The 21,138-nt window shown below is 33.6% G+C and overlaps 1 protein-coding gene and 1 pseudogene across 1 annotated transcript; both read left to right on the top strand.

Moving 5' to 3' along the window:
* Positions 1–3,388: 3,388 nt before the first annotated feature.
* LOC18103615 (G-type lectin S-receptor-like serine/threonine-protein kinase At5g24080) lies at positions 3,389–7,216 on the top strand (annotated as a pseudogene).
* A 1,798-nt stretch (positions 7,217–9,014) lies between these two features.
* Positions 9,015–20,825, top strand: LOC7485204 (nuclear pore complex protein NUP93A). Its single transcript, XM_002317699.4, has 15 exons — positions 9,015–9,246; positions 9,612–9,703; positions 9,870–9,936; positions 10,166–10,225; positions 11,709–11,798; positions 13,574–13,843; positions 15,150–15,245; positions 15,411–15,545; positions 15,732–15,785; positions 15,899–15,982; positions 16,616–16,702; positions 16,781–17,683; positions 17,915–18,096; positions 18,780–19,071; positions 20,428–20,825. Exons 1-15 carry the CDS (start codon positions 9,145–9,147, stop codon positions 20,503–20,505), a joined length of 2,592 nt encoding a protein of 863 aa, XP_002317735.1. The 5' UTR covers positions 9,015–9,144; the 3' UTR covers positions 20,506–20,825.
* Positions 20,826–21,138: the final 313 nt, after the last annotated feature.

Here is a 21,138-nt window from a genome sequence, read left to right as displayed (position 1 = left end):
TTTAATGGGTTTGGTTTCGGTTTGGCTCGGTTTTTTCAGTTTGATTTTTTTATTAATTTCGGTTCGGTTTTTCGGTTTCAAGTTTATGAAACCGAACCGAATATTTTTAAAAAAATTCTAATCGATTTAATTAATTTTTTTCATAGTTTGATTTTTTAATTATTTTTTATAATTTTTTCAGTTTAATTAATTTTTTAATTTTTTTACTCACCCATGTAATTTCCTATAATTTATACTTCCAAAATCTTCAGCTAGTGGAACTTTTAATTTGGATGCATATCTTGTGAATGAAGTATAAATTTGATTAAATCAAGGTCCATTAGTAGTTTCGATGTGACACCGTATTTCATAACTGTATATAAAATCAAGGCCCATTAGAAAGGAAAATAAAACATTAAAAAATTTTAAAAATAGGTTAGTTTTTTTTTTTTTTTAACACAAAATTTAAAAATAGGTTACCATATCAATTTTGTTTGTCTCAAACCAAGTCCTCCTCCATAGCAGGTGGCTCTAGTGGTCTCGGAGCTTGGTTGTTGTTGAAGTTTTGCAGCTGCTCTCTGTGCTTCTGCATGCCCTCCTCTGTCATCCCCTCCATTCGTGACCTGGCTGCGTGCGTATGTGTTGAACTTGAAGCTTGGTTGTTGTGATGGGTGTCGGTTTGACTGCCTCATTCTTTCCAGCAAAACGGGCTAAGTGCCTGTTTAGCATTCAAGAAAGGGTAAAAAAACACAAGCTTTTCCCAATTCAATTGGCTTTGCCCCCTCTCTGTCTCTCTCCGAACATAAAGGGTAAAAAATAGAAACAAGAACACAAAGGGCAAGGGGCAAAATCTAATTCATCTTCAATCAAAACAAGATAACTGATAACCCAAACTTAAAATCTTTTTTTCTTGTTTTGGGATGAATTTGGTGAGTGTTTTTTCCTATTTCTGCCATTTGTGCTTTCTTTCTTTTCTCTGAATATGCTAATTTGTTTGGATTTTTTTATATTTTGTTTCTGGTTTTGTTTAACACGAAGGGCAAAGTGAGCAGTCCGATGATGCATTACAAAGTCAGAGGAGAGCAAGACACCCGATGATGCATTACAGAGTCCAGGATTGTTTGTGCAGATCTTAGCTGGGATATATCTTTTGTATTTTAATGGAAGAGGAATAGAACACTCGTCCAAGTGTTCTTAAACCCGCACTAGTCAACATAAGTTAACTTGGTGACCCAATTTAATTTTTGATTTAGAACAAGTTTTAGAAAAAAGTTAAACATGAATTGATTTATTTAATCTGGTCAATTTGATAAGTAAACTTGTAATATAATTAACAAAATCAAAACATAATAATATTATTTAAAAAAAAACTTAAAATTATATTGTTTTTAATTAATTCAATTTAATTATTCAACTCATAATTTAGATCTTGTGTTAGATCACGAGTTGAATCAAGTTTAATGAGTTTAGTTAATATTTAAAAGAAACATATTCTTTATAATCATCACAATAATTATGAAAATTTAGTAATTTTCATACTTTCTTTTTTTAATGGAAGATATGATTAAACGAAAAAAAAAAACTAATTGGATAGCTAAATCTATGTAGCCACAACTTGAATAGTATTTTGAGATTTTTTTTTTAATTTCACCCTTCAATTATATGATTTTATTTCTTTATTTTTTTTTTCAATCACATCCTTTAATATTAGATTGTCTTAAGAATTGTGTTTCATATTTTTTTTCAATTTTTTCTGTCAAATTATATATTGGTCTCGTAAAATTAGTTTTTTTTTTATTTCAACCTTCAATATTAGATTTATTGGAAGTGGGATTTCGTAATATTTTTTGAAATACTTTGTATGAGGTTATTCTAATCTAATAACTCAAGTCACGAGTTTCGCAAGTTAACCTGAATTGAATCAAATTATTTTTTGTTATTTTTTAACTTAATATTTTTTTTTAGTTTTGTTGGATTGATTAGGAATTGATCAGGAATTGATCTTCATAATTTATATTGATTTTCTTTCTATAAGGCTATCACAATCTCATAATGCTATCTTTTTTTTTTCTTTAATTTTCCTCCTCTTTTTTTTTGGTCTTTTTTTTAAAATTCGTTTTCTTTTAGATTTTAGCCTCCAACACTTAGTTGATTAGGAATTAAGTTTCGTGATTTATTTTAAATTACTTTTTATGGTATGATTTTATTCTCATAACTCAATTCACATGTTTAACGGGTTTACCAGGTTAACCCAAACTATATTTTTTTAAATTGATTTTTATTTTATTTTTTTCCTTTAACATTCTTTGTTATTGAGAATTGAGTTTTCTAATTTATTTCTATTTATTTTTTATAGAATCATTACACTCTCATGATCTGAGTCGTAAGTTTTGTAGGTTTGTTAGGGTTGGTCCGAGTCGATTCGACATGTTATGTCATCATCTCAATATTTTTTAAAAATATCATCTAATATGTCATCATCAAAATAATTAAAAAAATATATCATCCAATATATATCATATTTTTAATTCATTATTAAATTTTTTTTATGTTAAAACATACAATTTGTAACACATTTATATATTTTTTTATTTAAACAAAAAAATCAACTTTACAATGTAGCCCTAACAAGAATCTATTCTTTAACTACTCCACGTAGATAGCCTCTTTGTATTCCTGCATCGCGCTGCAGTCCTTTTAAAGTTTGAATTTAATATCAACCGTTAAAAGTTCCAAGTCTTAACCATCAAGATGTTTTCATGGAACATCTTTTCACAAATTTCAAAATCAAATTAACTATTTATTTCTATATTAAAAACACACTATATTTTGATAAGCATCCCTAAACTTTTCATTGTAATTCACATCGACCCCCAGAGGAGTGATTAAAAGAAAATAACATGGATTTAAACCAATTATTTTTATTAAAATAACAATGTTTTATTATATTTTTACAAGATACTCCATCATATTTAGCCGAGTTAATTAAATTATTAAAATCCATTTAATTCAAATCAATATTTTATAGGTTTAATCCAAAAATTACACGTGTAAGCTTTAAATCTTAAACTTTCTAAATTAATCTATATTAGTACGAGATCGATATGCCCATGCCACTACCTCCACAATCACAAGTCAATAGTGTGAAAGCCTGAATAATTTCAATCTCATGCAAATGGCTGAAAATACGTGTCACGTATTAGGCAATAGGGCCATCATAGCCATTTGAAAACCACAATATCGCTATTGATTACCATACACGTGCCATAAACCCCCCCAAGTTATAGCTCTAGCCGACCATTTGATCCGAGTATTTTTTTCAAAGGGTAGTTCACCAACCGCTGTACACGTGTTATGATATTCCAATTTTTCTTCTCTACAAAAAAAAAAACTTTCAATCCATTCTCACTCTCATGAATAACAATGCAAGGACACTGTTCTATTTTAAAGTTTTGGCTCTTTCAGGTTGTGAGCATTTTGCGCTAGTAGCCTGCTAACTAGTGCTAAGGTTGCTGCCATGGCTGCTTGTTTGGTCGTTTTTCTCTTGGTTTTAGTTGGCCATGGGGCTGGGGCTGGGGCTGGGGCTGGCTACATTGGTTTGGGTTCAAGATTGGTCGCTCGTGATCAAAATGAAGCATGGGTTTCAGATAATGGCACTTTTGCTTTTGGTTTCGCTTCAGCGGCTAATGCTCGTGACAAATTCCAAGTGGCAATTTGGTTCGTAGATCTTCCTGGTGATCGAACCGTGGTCTGGTCAGCTAATAGGTACACTTGCTTGTGCTTATATTTATACATGATGGTCTAAGCATTTGTTTTTGTTTAAAAAGGAGAACCTTGTACAAGTCCCTAAGCTATACATTAATTAATGTTTTTATTTGAGTTCCTAAAATCATTTGTTTCAATTGGATCCTTAATATATCAGAAATCATCAATCGCATCTCAATTGGGATTTTCTTCAAACCTCGTCAGGTTCTATCTATGTTCATTATAATTTTCATGTATAGTTTTGATTTCATGAATTAATTGATCTTATTTTAAAGAGAACTTGACATATTAGAGAAGGTAAGATGATTTTAGATGGGAAGACTTGGAAGTTTAATTGGAAATCGATGTATAGTTTCGAGAATTATATAAGATAATCTCTCAAGAAAATTTGAAAGCAAAAGTCTGACGTTCTTGTTTAATTATATGAACAGAAAACAAAAGAAAGATAAATGGGCGATATGTATGGTTTCTGCATGCTTTAAAAGAGTTTATGCTTGTATTATTCCTAACAGTTTCACTATATTATTAATGTATTAAATCAGTATTTATAAGTTGCAAAGTCCATGAAAATCTGTTATAGATCATTAATGGCACTGAATCTTGACAAGGGAAAAGAGAAAAAGAAAAATCAAAGACATTTCTCCTTCTTTAGTCTTCACAGAAGCTCTTGCAGGTGACAATTTCTGAATTTGCTCAGTGATAATCTAATATTTAGAAACTCTCTGGTCACCCAAAACGCATTCCTGGAGCTGGACACCACCGGCAACCTAGTCCTAATAGACGGGGACAGAATAGTCTGGATGTCAAACACCTCCGACGCAGGCGTTACGTCAGCAAGCATGGAAGAAACTGGTAACTTCATCCTCCACTCTAACTCCAACCACTCAGCATGGCAAAGTTTTGAACACCCTTCTGATACTTTACTTCCAAACCAACCTTTAACGGTATCTCTTGAACTAACATCAGTACCAAAATCACCTTCACAAGGTGGCTATTACTCTCTCAAAATGTTACAACAGCCCACTTCACTAAGCCTTGCTTTAACATGAACTTGCCTGAAACCTATGATGCTGCACCTGAAGCTTATGCCAACTATTCCTACTGGCCTGGGCCGGACATTTTGAATGTTACGGGGGATGTGGTTGCGGTTTTAGATGAAGCAGGAAGCTTTGGAATTGTGTATGGTGAATCATCAAATGGAGCAGTTTATGTGTATAAAAATGATGGTGACTATAATGGATTAGGTTTAGCTTCAAGTCAATCAAGTACTCGGTTATCAATTCTTCGAAGACTAATACTTAAGACAAACGGAAATTTGAGATTGTATAGATGGGATAACGATGTTAATGGTTCACGGCAGTGGGTTCCAGAGTGGGCTGCAGTGTCAAACCCTTATGAGATTGCTGGAATATGTGGTAATGGGGTGTGTAATTTGGATAGAAGCAAGACTATTGCTTCTTGTTCATGCTTGCCTGGTACTTTCAAGGCAGGAGGCGATAACTTCTGCTCGGAGAACTCATCGTTGATTGGAAGATGTGATTCGAGAAACGCAAATCAGACATCTGAGTTCAAGATTGCAGCAGTGCAGCAAACAAATTACTATTTCTCCGATTTTTCGGTGATTGCAAACTACAGTGACATTCCTACAGTGTCAAAGTGTGGTGATGCTTGCCTATCAGATTGTCAGTGTGTGGCTTCTGTTTATGGGCTTGATGATGAGAATCCTTATTGCTGGATACTGAGGAGCTTAGACTTTGGCGGATATGAGGACCCTGGATCCACCTTGTTTGTGAAGGTTAGAGCGAATGAATCGATGACTCTAGGAGGCAATAAAAGTGGGTCTGATAATGGTGATACAAAAAGGAAGGTTTTGGTTGTACCTATAGTTCTCAGCATGACATTTCTTGTTGTCCTCCTATGCCTATTACTGTATCACAATGTTCACAAAAAGAGATCCTTGAAAAGAGCTATGGAAAGCTCTCCTATTCTTCCTGGCGCTCCAATACATTTTACTTACCGAGACTTGCAAGTTCGTACCTGTAATTTTTCACAGCTACTCGGAACAGGTAAATATTGATCAGAAATGATGCCATGTCTACTAAAGAAACAGAGGAATTGAAACAGAGGAAATTTGAGTCAATTGAGCTTTGATTATGATTTTATGCATGCTATCGCTGTGTTGCAGGAGGATTTGGGAGTGTATACAAAGGAAGCCTTGGAGATGGAACTTTGGTTGCTGTAAAGAAACTAGACAAGGTTTTGCCTCATGGGGAGAGAGAATTTATAACTGAAGTGAACACCATAGGCTCTATGCACCACATGAACTTGGTTCGTCTTTGCGGGTACTGCTCCGAGGGATCGCATTGGTAAGAAATGTTTCTCAGAAAACAGTTTGGTCATTTCAATGTGTTGAAAAACCTCAAATGTCATTGGTTCATCCAACATTGTTCGGATACTATGAGTCTAAAACATGGTTTATTTGTTCATTGGCATTGGCATGCAGTCTCCTAGTTTATGAGTTTCTGAAAAATGGGTCATTGGACAGATGGATCTTTCCATCATATAGTTTCCGAGACAGACTGCTGGATTGGTCAACGCGATTCGATATAGCCATAGCTACTGCACAAGGGATTGCATACTTTCACGAACAGTGCAGGAACCGGATAATTCATTGCAATATCAAGCCAGAGAACATTTTGTTAGATGAGAATTTCTGTCCTAAAGTATCAGATTTTGGACTAGCTAAGTTTATGGGAAGAGAGCATTCACATGTTGTTACCATGGTTCGAGGAACAAGAGGGTATTTGGCTCCAGAATGGATTAGCAACAGGCCGATTACTGTAAAGGCTGATGTTTATAGTTATGGCATGCTTCTTTTGGAGATTGTTGGTGGCAGGAGAAACCTCGACATGTCTTTTGATGCAGAGGACTTCTTTTACCCTGGGTAGGCTTTTAAGGTGTCTAAATTAAGTTTTCTCCCTCAACCCTACCTACAATGAGTGCTTCATGGCAGTAATTCTTGTTTAATCTGATCATTTCTTCAATGGACTTGTGTAGGCGATGACGAATGATACGCCACTGAGAGCAGCAGATCGCAGACTGGAAGGATCAGTAAAAGAAGAAGAGCTAATGAGAGCACTGAAAGTGGCATTTTGGTGCATTCAAGATGAGGTCTTCATGAGACCTTCAATGGGAGAAGTAGTGAAAATGCTAGAAGGATCAATGGATATCAACACCTCGCCAATGCCACAGACAGTTTTGGAATTGATAGAATAAGGCTTAGAACAAGTTTACAAGGCCATGAAGAGAAAAATCAATCAATATAGCTCCTTCACCACTGCTACTGATCTTCCATCATCTCGTGCTACATGCAGTTATTCAACAATGTCACCTAGATAGGGAAACCGACATAATTTTGTTTGTGCAGTTGATGTCACTCGGTTAATTTAAGCTCTAACCTTTTCATGTTGCAGATGGAGCCGCCTAAGATTTTTTTTTTCTTTCAATATTAGATTGATTTAAACATCCAACATTATATATGCTCAAAAGATATGCTTTTTTTTTTACAAAGTAAAGGCTTGAACACGAGATCTTTAGAGAAAAAAGGATTCTACTGCAGTTAAATTACATGATCATCGGCAAAAAAATATGCATTTCAAACACTAGAAATTGTTTTTTTTGGTTCAATGCATGAAGAAAAAGAACTTCACTCGTAAATGCCTCCGTCAATGCATTCCACATGTATAAACATAGAGCATAAAATGAATGAATCATTCTTCATCACAAACACACAGGCAATTTTCAATGGGAAAAAATATTCATTGACGGCTCATGAATTTACAAGACGACATCTAGAATCAATGGCTGCACGGTTAATATCAGTAAAATGAGATTTTTTTTTCATCTTATTATCTTGATTTCTATTAATTGTAACTCCAAAGTCACAACAAAGTGAAAGTATTTGCTTCTGAACATATATATCATGGCATGAATAATTTTAGGTTATTTTTTTATTATTGTTTCAAGATAAAAAATGATAAATGCAAAAAAATAAAAACGTGTTTAGTTAGAAAAACAAAGATATAAAATAAATTTTTATTTGAGGTAATTTTAAAATTAATTTTTATTTTTTAAAAAAATTGTATTTGACATAAAATAAGTACAATGAGACATCTTCATTTTATTTCTATTATTTATGTTTTTTTATTTTATTTATTTCAAGACACTATCCCAATATTATTCTAAAAACAAACCAAAACATTTCTAACAAAAATAAAAAAAAACTAAGCAATTTGCTTTGTCACTAAAATACATTACTTAAAATAGAGCTAGTAGCATTAGCACCATTATTGCCATTAAATATTTTTTTTCTTACTAGAAAGTAGCTCATCACAATGATTTCATAGATGGGGATCATGTCTCAAGATAGCATGCAAAAAAATTGAATATATCATACTAATTTTTATAATTTATAAAGTCCAAAACTTTCATAATATTATTATTATATGATGATCTAATGATTAGAAATATGTTCATGGGTTTAATTTATTATATTCTTTTTTTTTATATTAATGTGGGTGTCCGAACTAATTTGCATGTACTTCGACTAATCCCACGAGTCCTGAAGTTAATGACCATGTAAGCCTCCAGTGACTCTGAGGTTTGTGAGACTCAAACTAGTAATCTCTAGAAAGCAAACTCGAAGTCTGACTAATTAAACTACATCTTTCAAGGTTTAATTTATTAAAATTTTTTAAATACATCAAGCAGCTGTAAAGTATATATTTTTGAATTCATCTAAAAAATAATTTAATCTCAATCAATTCATAATAATATTCTCTTTACTGTCAAGAAGGGGAAAAAAAACCTTCAAAATATTAAGCTTAGAATTTTGCAAATTACAAGATTGATCTTGAAATAAAAACAGAATTTAATTCCTAATTGGACCTCATCTTGTTACAGAGTGAAAACCCCATTACAACTAAGCCCAACCCACGCTTACCGTGACCCAATTCCATTTCCTTCTCTAGTGCTAAAAAGAAATTATTTTTATGTTTTAAAAGTAATTTTTAAAATTTTTAAAATTTTAAATTTTAAATTAATATTTTTAAATTATTTTAATATACTAATATCAAAAATATTTTTTAAAAAATAAAAAATATATTATTTTAATATATTTTTAAATAAAAAATACTTAAAAAAAATTATTACCGCAGGAAACATCCCAAAACTTAACATGAAAGAAACCATTTTTTCCGGTAGCAGTAGAGTACTGTTTTTAAAAAACTAGGGCTTTTAAAGAAGAAGCTCAGCCTAAAACCCCTCTCTCCGTGGAGAAAATAAAATAAAAATAAAAAGAAGAGAAGCACCGCGAGAGAGAGAGAGAGAGAAGCAGTAGAAATGGGTAGCGAACAGGACATGAGTAACTGGACTGATCTGCTTCACTCCTCTACTAAGCTTGTCGAACAAGCCGCTCCTTCTGCTCAGTTCCCTCCTCTTCAGGTTCTTCTTTCCTTTTCCTTCATGTTTTAAAATAACCGTTACAAAACTCTAGTTATACTTATAGTCACCGTTAATCACCATTTTCTTTTCTTCTTATTCAGTAAAGGCGCAACGAAAAATTGAAAAAAATTGAAAGCTCAATTTATTTGACATTGCGAATTTTTTCTTTCGTATTTGGAGAATTATACTGCCTTGTTTGAAGAAAAAAAAGAATTTTTTGCATTTGCGTTCAATTTAATTCCTTTACCGTTTTATTATTCATCAAATAAATATTTTTCTTGTGATTATTATGACAATTAGAAGTAGTGCATTTTGCTGTTTTATTTTAATTTCATGACTTTATATGTTTTTTGTGTATGTTAAAGAGAAACTTAGATCAATTAGAAGCATTATCAAAGAAACTCAAGGCGAAAACCATAAGAACTGAGGCTCCTTCGCAATCTATTGCCGCTACAAGGTTGTTTTTTCCGAGTACTTTCTCATTTTTTCTCTATCAATTTTTAAATACTGTTTTCTGTGATTTCTTGCCCCTTAGAGGCGGCATTTATTGAACTCTTGGGAGTGAGAAGAATCTTGAATGGGTCATGGTTGTGGTTTATATGTATTGTTTGATGTATGCACAGGCTTCTTGCGCGTGAAGGGATAAATGCAGAGCAGCTTGCTCGAGATCTTAAGTCTTTTGAATTGAAGGTAAAATTTAGCTTACATTTTGATTACCATATATAACCTAGCCTCAGTAGATGTAGTCATGCAAATTTATTTTTCTAAACAGTTGATGAATGACTGTAGAGTACAATAGTCTAATGAAAAACAAGTTTCTTATGTCTTATTGAATGAAATTAAGATTATAATAGTAGTTAGTTAATACGGCCTTGTTTCTGTAAGCGTGCTTATCTTGCTTTTGGAAACTATTTTGTAGACAACATTTGAGGATGTGTTTCCTGCCGAGGCAACAAGTGTTGAAGAGTATCTACAACAGGTAGTTTTGCTGTTTAGTTATGATTTAAGCAACAGATCTATGATACTGTTGATATTACTGTCTTTTTTCTTTATTTCTTCAACTCTATCATCAGTTTTTGTTGGCATAGATAATATTTTTCACCGCTATTCTGTTGACTTTTCAAATGTGTTGTTACATATTCTGTTAAATTTAGTAATGGGTTGTACCAAAGAACTAAAACATGAGCACATAATCATTCTGTTTGCTACATGCTGCTTGACGGAAGTGCTCGTTTATTAGTATCGAAAGTAGAAAAACCTTAAGATTGAATATTAGTTCGTGTAGCATCCCGATCATGGTGAACTCACTAATGAAATTCCCCCACCCAAAAGCCAAAAGCAGTTGTTCACAGGACTCAGAGAAATACTAGCTGCGCCTTCTCTCCATCCTCAATTCTATGAGCAGTTTTTGTTGGCATGGGGAATATTTTACACTGTTATTCTGTTCACTGTTCAAATGTGTTGTTTACATGCTCTGTTAAATTTAGTTATGGGTTGTACCAAAGAACTAAAACATGAACACATAATCATCTTGTTTGCTACATGCTGCTTGACAGAAGAGCTCATGTATTAATATTGAAATTAGAAAAAACTTAAAGATTGAATCTTAGTTTTTGCTATAAACAATGGTTTTTTCTAATCATGTTCTTCTTCTTTCATTTGTCTGAAAAGAAGTAATGATTTTTCTTTCCCCAGAAATGATGACTTTTTGAGACTGCTTAAAGAAGATGATTTTTGAAACTGGCCATCTAATTTGGCAATCTTCTTGTTTGTTTTGTCACTGTATGATGATACCATTTTCTTTCATCATGGTTTTATATGCATGGAAACTTCCCAAAATTCTTGTGTAGAATTGGTTGAAGGGCAACGTAAAGTTATCCTCCGTAAATGCCTAAGAGATATGGCCAGCAAAATTTCTTGAAAATCTCAAACTAATCTATTGGAACAAACACCATATTGTTTAAGCTTCATATCTGTTTGGAAGGGAAAAGATTTTGGAAGAAAAGCTTCATTAGTTGTCTTAAAATATTTTCCTTTAAGCTTCATGAATTGTCCTAAAGTATTCTTCTTTTTTGTGTTAAAGTTTGGAAAAAAGAAAAATAGTAGCCGGAAAGCTGTTCTAATCTTTGAGGTGGTGCCAATATGTCTCTATGTAATAGCATAGTTTTGTTTTCCCATCTCGTTGCTTGGAACCTTTGAAGTGAAACTTTCAATGAAGGTGGTTATTCTTTTCCCTGTTTCATGAGTTTTTTCGCGTTTAATTCATAGATGGATGATGGTGTTACATGCAATTGGCTGATAAAGATTTAATATCTTAGGCAATACCTTTTCATTTGGTTTTGCAACTCTGCTTTGTCTGAAGTAGTTTCCTCCAACCATTTAGATGAATGCTTTTGCTTCTTAAAAAGTGTTTTTTTTTTCTGGTTTGATGGTGTTACATTTTGTGCAATTTTTGTCCTTAGGTTCATGAAATGGCAATGGTATCAGCCATTCAGGAAGCTCAGAAGGATAACGTAAGAAGTTTTAATGATTACATGATGAAAGTTTTGGAGGTTAGTGCCATACAACATGTATTTGAAATGTTGGTATAATTTTGTTTATTGCCAATATATATAAGCTGCTAAAGCAATCACAGTTTTGACTTCTTAGTAACAATTTTTTATATGGTAAAGTGACTTTAAGTCCCTATACTTTTCCTAATGTTTTACTTACTCTTGAAGTTTTCTTAAATCTGCAATTTTACCCATATATAATAGCTTGCTAGAATGCAGGCTAATCCACACAAAATATGGGATTGAACATGGAATATACTAGTTATTTGACTCGAGCTTCGCCGCAGGTCGGATAATTTCTTTTGGCAAAAAAAAATAAATATGCAAGCTTTTCAAACGTGTTTTTTTTGTTAAAAAAATTCTAATTATAAATAAAAAATCCTATGCATGCATTTAATTAAATACATCGAGAAGTATTTGTGCCAATAAATGCAAAAAATAAAGTGTCAACGCTTCATTCAACTTGCCTCGCTGCAGGTCAAATAATATTTTTTCTAATGCAAAAGAATTAACATGTAGGTGTTATTAATGCGTTTTTTAACACCGAGTAAAAAATATAACCGTGAATGAAAATGTCAATACTAACATATAATAAAATATAGTTAAAATCGTATGCGTTAATAAAAAAATGTAAGATCTCAAGCTAATTTTTAACGTGGCAGAAAAATAGAATAATGTTGCAATTGCTACAGTGAAACACCATTTCCTTAGTCTTTATATAATAATTTTTCAAAAAAAAAAGGTGTAGAAAAATATTACAAAAGAATAAAAATAAGAAAAAAAAAGTATAAATAGGCCAAGTGTACAGTGATAGATATTCAAAATGTAAAAAATAATAATAAAAAAATTTTGTTTTAAAAAAAAATGTAAAGAAAAAAAAGGAAAATCTTGTTTTCTTTAATATAAAAAAAACCCTGAAAATTACAATCTTGCCACCGCCACAGTAGAAAATTTGGAAAAATTTACAATTATGCCATTTCTACAGGAAAAACCATTTCCTTTTAGTATATGTATAATTCAATGCATCTTGGTATTGGTACCCACTAAATTTTCATCCAACCCTGCTACCTATTCAAATGGACAGGACCCTAGTAAAACAAACTATAGGGGTTGCTGTGCAACCTGTTGAACTTTAAGGAGTGAAGTGGACCATTGTATAAATTAAACTAGTAATATACACTTTGCCCTTAACCTTGTCAGTGGCAAAAAAATGTCATAGTAATTTACTTTTGAGCAATTACATTTTAAGTTAAAAATATGTCATAACTAACTTGGTTGTTTGTAGATTTATAAAAATGTAAAACTCACTACCACTGATACATGAAGGGTTCTATGGTGGTAAGAGATAGACAGGGATTTTAGTGGATGTGATTGCCTATTAGAGTGCTAGTGAGATATGTCTTAGTGAATGATTGGACATTCTGTTTAGACTTCTGTGAAAATTATGTTATTCAAAAAGTCACATCTGCAACTAATTAAGAAGGCTAATTCTAGTCTCCTCTAAATCTTGTTGTTTAATGATGTTGCACTCCCTTGACTATCTCTCTCAATAAAATCTGTTTTGATTATTATGCCTGCCATGGTGGCAAAGCCTTGGCCCAGTCAGATGGAGGAGGGTGGGAAAGCATACATAAATGAATTTTCAGAGCTGGTTTTGTCATTTAAAGGCACTGTTTTGGGTTCAAGAACCAAAAGAGACATTGATGACTTCTTAGATGTTTTTGTGCTCACTAGGTTTTCACTTTGGTTGATCAGCCAAGCTTGATATTTTGCAGGAGGATTGGCAAAAGGAAAGACGTGACTTTCTTCAGAGCTTGAGCCGAATTTCATCATTACCCAAGACTAACTTAGCTGATACAAGCACTGGGGTTACTCGTTCTCGTCAAATAGCTTCTCTGGCTTCCAGCCCTCATGTTTCTTCTGGTTCATCTGGCATGGAAAATTTACCTTTAGCTAACAAATCCTTTGTGGAGAAAAAAGCCTCAGCATATGCTGAGGCTGTGAAGAATCTGAACCGTGCACGAGAGCATGGCTCACAGTTTAAAGTAAGGCTGGTTTTGTTCACACCTTTTCTCTATCAAAACTTGTTTCTGCATCTTTTAGAGAGAAATCTACTTCTTGAGTAGCTATAGACTAAAGAAAAATAGTGAATCCAATGTTCAACAGCATTTTTTTTCTATGAAATGTACCTCAAGTTTCAGAATGGAGGATTTATCTACTGGAGACTGGAAATAATATTCCTTATCAATGATAGTTACAGCTGGCATCTCATGGATTTGAGAAAGGCAACACTGAGACAGCCAGCGAATAATCAAGATTTATATGCAGTATTTTGATATCAACTTGCTGGTTGAAAGGCATCTATGCTGTCTCCTTTACATGCTGTTTCCTTGACATGAGGCAGCATATTGAGCTTGCACTGTCCTTTTTATGTTCTTTCTTCTTTTAAATTATCACATCAAAGTATTCTTCAGAAATCTCTAAACTATGTCCTTGGACCATGGGTGACCAGCATTTTTTTCTTATATTTTATATTTTGGTGGTCCAATTCTAGTGATTCAATTTGATAGAGTACCTTGCCTTGATGCTCATTGGGAGCTTATTAAGAAACTTTATCATAGAATTATTATTATTTTTTTACCATAAATAGAAAGTCTAGCATTGAGAACTGGAGATGCATTTTTTGTAGAGTTATATTTTTAATCTTTTTTCACCATAAGCTTTTCTGCAATGCACACTTTTGATGTCTGACAGCGCCGGTATCAACTCTAACACAAAATTGGTAAGGGGTTAGATTTTATTCAAAATACCACTATACCAGAACCATAAGCATCAAATAATCTTAAAGGATATGAGTAGGGGCTATAATTCTAATGAAGTGGCTGAGACTAGAGATTCAGCCACTACGATTCTGAGGTATCATGCCTGAGAGGGGATGCATCTTGCATCTGAGGGGTATGGCAATTTATGACATGCATAACACAAATGATTAGACATTTCTTCTCAATTCTCTTCTAACTAACATTACAGCCACGTGCTAGCTTCTTTATGTATGCATCCATGTTAGGCACTCCATAGCTAAGTAACCAAAGATATGTATTAGCATACAAGCACATAGTTTAAAGAAAGCACACGAACACCCATCTTAGTGGCTTCCAAGTTCTTTGAGGGAAAAGATGTTATGCCCATTTGTTCTGATAATATGTTTCCTCAAGCTGTCATATGGAACCTGCATGGCTAGGAAGTAAGATCTTCAAAGACCATTATGCTTCTGTGTCATCTTCTCCTGTGTTTAGGTTCTCTTAACAGGATGCTGGGGTTGTTGATATATGTATAATTTATTTCCTGTAGCCTGCAACAGCCTTCAAGGGTGCTTATGAAAGCTTAGGTGCTGAAGTATCAGGTGGAAAATCTGTTAACATGCAAAAGATATGGCATCTTGTTCAGGTATACTTTTTAACTGTTTTCTTTTTTTCCTGAGATAGGTTATAGTGGGACCGTTATAGAGTTTTTTAAGTTTTCATATGAACAGTTCTTTATATTTGATAAATCCAGTATATTATTTCATTTTAAAATATTATTTTCCATCTAAAAATATATATACTTTGACAGACATTGGTGGGTGAAAATACAACCATGAAACAGAGTATTTCAAGGAAAATGTCGTTAGTGATTGGTGCAAGGCGCCATCTTGAATGGGGCCATGAAAAATACATCATGGATACAATACAAAATCATCCTGCTCAGGTAATAATTCTTTTACTATTATCTTCTTTTATAGAGAAAATATTATTTTTCAGAACAATTTACATGTTAATGTATGTGTTCTTATACTCTTTTAGATCACTGCTGCTACTTTTGTTCTTTGCTTCTAACAAATTGTTAATTGGTTGTGTTGATTACCACTCACCATTTTTTTTGTTCTCGTGTCAGGCTGCTCTTGGTGGAGCTGTTGGGAATTTACAAAGAGTTCGTGCATTTCTCCGGGTTCGTTTAAATTATTGCTACTTGACTTGGACTTGCATTCCTGGACTTGTTCATTGTGACTGTCTTTGTTTATGGAAAATTATATTTTGTGTTTATCTTATCTTTCTGTGCAGATTCGATTAAGGGATTATGGAGTTCTGGATTTTGATGCTGGTGATACTCATAGGCAGCCTCCTGTTGATACCACTTGGCAGCAGGTCATTGATAAATTCATATTTTAGGGTCTTGTTACCTAAGAATATTTTTAGGAGTACTTTTAATTTTTGGTTGTTTAAATGCTTATTAAGTGAAAGCCAGAGGACCATTATTTAAAGGGTTAATAAAGTAGGAATTGCAACAAATCAGTAAGAAAGTAGCCATCGTGTTTTTCTCTCTTTATTACATAGCACAACAATTTATTTGAAATTGCACACTACCACTATCTGCAATTTATTTGAAATTGCACATTACCACTATCTACACTGTCATTATAGAGAGACCTCATGTGGCTAAAAATTATGAAGTGGTTGCTATAATTTATATATTTGAAAACAACATTAGCAGTGGTGGTTAGGGTAATTTCAGAAACAAGAAAAGTAATTAATTTAAAGTGCATGCATGCATCTGTATTGATTAGTTATATTCATTAATTTGAGTCAAGTCATTAAGCAGAATAGTTAATTCCTTTTGAAGCTACTATGAGAAAGAAAAATACCAGTGTACTGACTTTATTTTCTAGCTGTCATGACAAACCAATCATTCTTCTATCAGAATACAGAATAATTGTGTTTCATAATCTTTTATCCAAAACATCTGTCTCATACTAAATCATATGTTGCTGTCTATAACAGATCTATTTTTGCTTGAGAACTGGGTACTATGAGGAAGCGAGAACTGTTGCCCTGTCTTCCCGTGCTTCACTCCAATTTGCTCCGATGGTACTGATTTTTCACTGCTCAAGATAAAAAGTTATTTTCTTCATTAGCAGCCTTTGTAATCAGCTTTCCCTTTAACAGCTCATGGAGTGGATTAACTCTGGAGGTATGGTGCCTGTGGACATTGCAGCTGCTGCTTCAGAAGAATGTGAGAAAATGTTAAGAATGGGTGATCGAGTGGGTCGAGCTGCATATGACAAGAAAAAGTTGTTGCTCTATGCTGTAGTATCTGGTTGCCGCTGGCAGATTGACCACCTGCTGAGAGATCTTCCAACCCTTTTCAATACTATAGAGGATTTTCTGTGGTTCAAATTATCAGCTGTACGAGATTACCCTGCTGGGACCTCGACTCTGGTCCTGAATGAAAGCTTGGTACCATACAGTTTGGAGGATTTGCAGGCATACTTGAATAAATTTGAGCCATCATATTACACAAAAAATGGGAAAGACCCTCTCGTGTACCCTTATGTATTACTTTTAAGTGTCCAGATGCTACCAGCTATCTTATACCTGTCTAGGGAAGCTGCAGATGAAGGATATGATATTGATGCAGTCCATATATCAATTGCACTAGCAGACCATGGGGTTCTTACTGAAGGTGGTGGAGCTGGGCAAAAACTCGGGGTAATGGATGCTTATGCAGAGGTCTCTAGCATAATTAGGCAGTATGGATCTGCATATTTACATCATGGAAATCTCTCAATGGCACTAGAATATTATGCCCAAGCTGCAGCCACAGTAGGTGGTGGAGAAACATCATGGACTGGGAGAGGTAATATTGATCAGCAGAGGCAGAGAAGCTTGATGTTGAAGCAGCTCCTCACTGAGCTTCTGCTAAGGGATGGTGGTATTTATTTTCTTCTGGGTCCAAGAGGTGCTGGAGAAGAAGGTGAATTGGCACGATTTTTGATCGATTTCCAAGCAAGACAACAATTTCTACTTGAAGCTGCTCGCAAGTGTCAAGAGGCTGGACTAGATGAAAAGGTTACTTTTTATTTCCTTGCCTTTTTGACTTTCTTGGTTTGAAATCATTTCATTTTGGGGTTCTTGAGAAAGCCTTCACATCTTTTCTCTAAGTATGCTTCTCTCTTCCTCCAAAAATGTTATCTACTTATTTGTAAAGCAATAGACTAGCTGGCTTTTTTTACCTCTATTAATCTCTTGCCTTACATTTTCTCATTGTTGACTTGCCCTGATATCATTTCCAAAATCCAGTCTATAGAAATTCAGAAGAGAGTTGGGGCATTTGCCATGGCTTTAGATACAATCAACAAGTCCCTGTCAGAAGCAATTTGTGCGCTATCTCGTGGTAGATTGGATGGTGAGAGCCGAACTGCTGGTCTCATTAATTCTGGCAATGAGATTCTCGTGACCTTTAAGTATTATCCTGATTTCAGGTAATTCTGATCCTCAGTGTTTTCCTTAGCTTCCCTTTCTTGCGTTGTTGTCATGTTTGGGATGATAGTTTGCTTGTGATATTTTTTACTAGATTACAAGTGCTCAAGCATAATATAGTTAAAGATGAAGCACCAGAAGCTTCTACTTCATGGTTTATATTGTCATCATTGTCTGCGACCTACGCTGTAAATTTAATATTAAATTGTAATTGACAAGAGAAATATCAAACCCTTGTTGAAACTCAAGTTGTTGGTGATGACACATGACTTTACCTGATCTATGTTGACAACTTTTTTGGTTAACATTTCATGCACTAAGCAAGTACTCAATTGTTTATCAATTTTCTGAATTCTTCATACAGGTTATTAGTCTTTCACCTTTATTTTTGCACTCATTTTACACAAATGATGTTTTCTTATTGTTGAACTTTGTGATGGTGCTGGATTCTCAGCTCTTGAACTTTATCCCTGCCATCAATTCAAGTTTTGGACTTTTACTGAAATCGAAGAATTCTGAACTGTTGTGATTCTAGCAATATGATAAGGTTACTAAAGTTTGCTAAACAAGTTCCTTTGAATTTTTAGCATCCCATCTCTATGGCTTCTATAGTTTTCGATATCAAAGTGATGTTTTTTTTTTATGTCTTCTCTATAGAACTTAATCACTTGGTTATGATGTCCAGTTTTCAAGAAAGAGACCTTGTCCTAGAGCAAGAAACCGTGTTGAGGCAGCTTGAGGCGATATTATCTGTTCTCAAGTTGGCAAGACTGGGTCATTTTCTTGATGCTTTAAGGGAGCTTGCCAAACTTCCTTTTCTTCCATTGGATCCACGAGTGCCAGATATCACTGTTGATGTTCTTCAGAATTTATCCCCTCGTGTTCAGGATTGTGTGCCAGACCTTTTGAAGGTTGCTTTAACATGTTTGGATAATGTGACAGATTCTGATGGATCACTTCGTGCCATGAAAGCAAAGGTATTTTAAAAAATTTATGCTCTGATCTTGTTACTTTTCCTTTGTAGGTATAGATGCACCATTGCAAATGCTATTTTTCATGTGATCTCCTTGAAATTGCTTGCTGCATCTGTAGTTTCAAAAGATAGTGAGTGAAGGTTGTTAAAAAGTGTAACCTGGATCATAGTCTTGTTTGTTCTTATGTTCTGGACGTATGAAATCTTTGGAATTGCGAGGAGAATGTGAGTGGGTACAATTGGTATTGCAATAGAATCTGTGGGATCATAGTATCATATAATCTTTAATTTTTGAAGCAATTTAAGTCCTGTTTGCGTGCTGATCAGTCTGAAAGTCTAGATAGGCTTCCTTACTGATTTCAAGGCAATCTTTCAATTTTTACCAGATAAGGACATACCAAGTTTTTAAACTTTTTCTTTTTTCATGATTACATTCTCAATTTTTATTTTTCAATTGTGTTGCTCATCTTTTGATAACATCGCAATGAAGCGCCTCAATGGACATCTATTAGAAATTTGTTGATATGTCTGTTGAATGATGACATGTGCACCAAAATCTTCCAAGAAAAATGATCAATGCTGTGAGCATGAGTATGAAATATGAGTTCTGTTTTACTAAGTTCAAAAGGTATTTCTTTAAGACATGTTCTAAGCATGAAATCTTTGTTGTGTATATATGTTTCTTAGTTTAACTGATGATATGGCAAACCTAGAATGACATCAATCCTAAATCTTTTTTGTTAAAGTTTTGTTGTTCAAGTCATCATTTTATGGATAGGTTCGCAAATTCCTAGCAGACATCCATCAAGGCACGTGATTGTGTTATTATTAAATATTAATAGATGAACAACTCCATTGATAAAAATTAAAGTTGAGACACCCAAGTGTGAAAAATGAAAAAGTTCAGATACTTGATGGATTAAACTTGAAAACTGAGAAGGCCTATTTTATTAAAAAATGATGATGATGAGGTAGAAAAATGATTAAATTGATTTTGATAATTTTCCTACAGATTATATGGGGTTAGGAAAAAATTCGGAGATTTTAACGATCAAAATCACATCAATGCAATAATGTACTCACATATGCTGCCAAATGCATGCTCATGCATTTATTTGATGTGGTCTGTATTTCATTGTTTTCTATGGGCTTTTCTAGTTATAAATCGTTGGATTTGCAAATATAGTGGCCATTGGCAATAATTTAATATTGAAAATGAATGGATGGATTTTGATATTCTCAATTTATATGGTAATCATGGCTGAAAATGTGGTTTTTCTGTTGAGATGTGGCACAAAATGTTATTGCCTCACGATTACGTTTTCTTTTCTTTCTTTTCTTTTTCCTATGCCCTTTGCAGATTACACAGTTTATTGCAAACAATATGAGTCGGAACTGGCCTCGAGATTTGTATGAGAAGGTTGCTCGAAGTTTGTGAAGTAAATAAACTGTGGTGGTTTGAGAGGCAAGATGACCCTCTGGTTGACCAATCCGTGATAGATGCAGCGTTTCAGGTTATCATACATCTAGCTCTTTGAAGTAACAGTCTATGAAAATTTAACCTAACCAATATGAGTGTTTCTTGGTGAGGAAACGCTGCTGTTTCGAAACGAACTGTGCAAATTTGTATTAAAAACTTGCAAGATCCTTCTGTCAATAGTGTTCTCAACTCTGAAATGTGAGCTCGATATGTGTAATCCTTTTGGATAACGATGATGCTGCAAATTTTTCGTGTCATTAACCAGTAATTGAAAGTTAGATGGATATCAACTAGGAATTCTGATAATTGACAGGTTTGCATTTCGAACGAGGGATTTTAGACTAAATTATTTTCAAAAATTCAAAAATTTTCAAAATCATTTTTTAACACAAAAACATACATAATATAATCAAATTTGATTAATTTAATAAGTTAAATTAATTTAATAGGAATTCTGATAATTGACAGGTTTGCATTTTAAACGAGGGTGTTAAAAATAATTTTTTAAAAAATATTATTTAAATATATTTCTAAATAAAAACAATCTCCACCACCGCGGTATCCATAACCCTCGTAAGCCATGAACAAAGC

The sequence above is a fragment of the Populus trichocarpa genome, chromosome 12 (genome assembly GCF_000002775.5).
Source record: "Populus trichocarpa isolate Nisqually-1 chromosome 12, P.trichocarpa_v4.1, whole genome shotgun sequence".
NCBI lineage: Eukaryota > Viridiplantae > Streptophyta > Magnoliopsida > Malpighiales > Salicaceae > Populus > Populus trichocarpa.
This window is presented reverse-complemented; position numbering and strand designations above follow the sequence as displayed.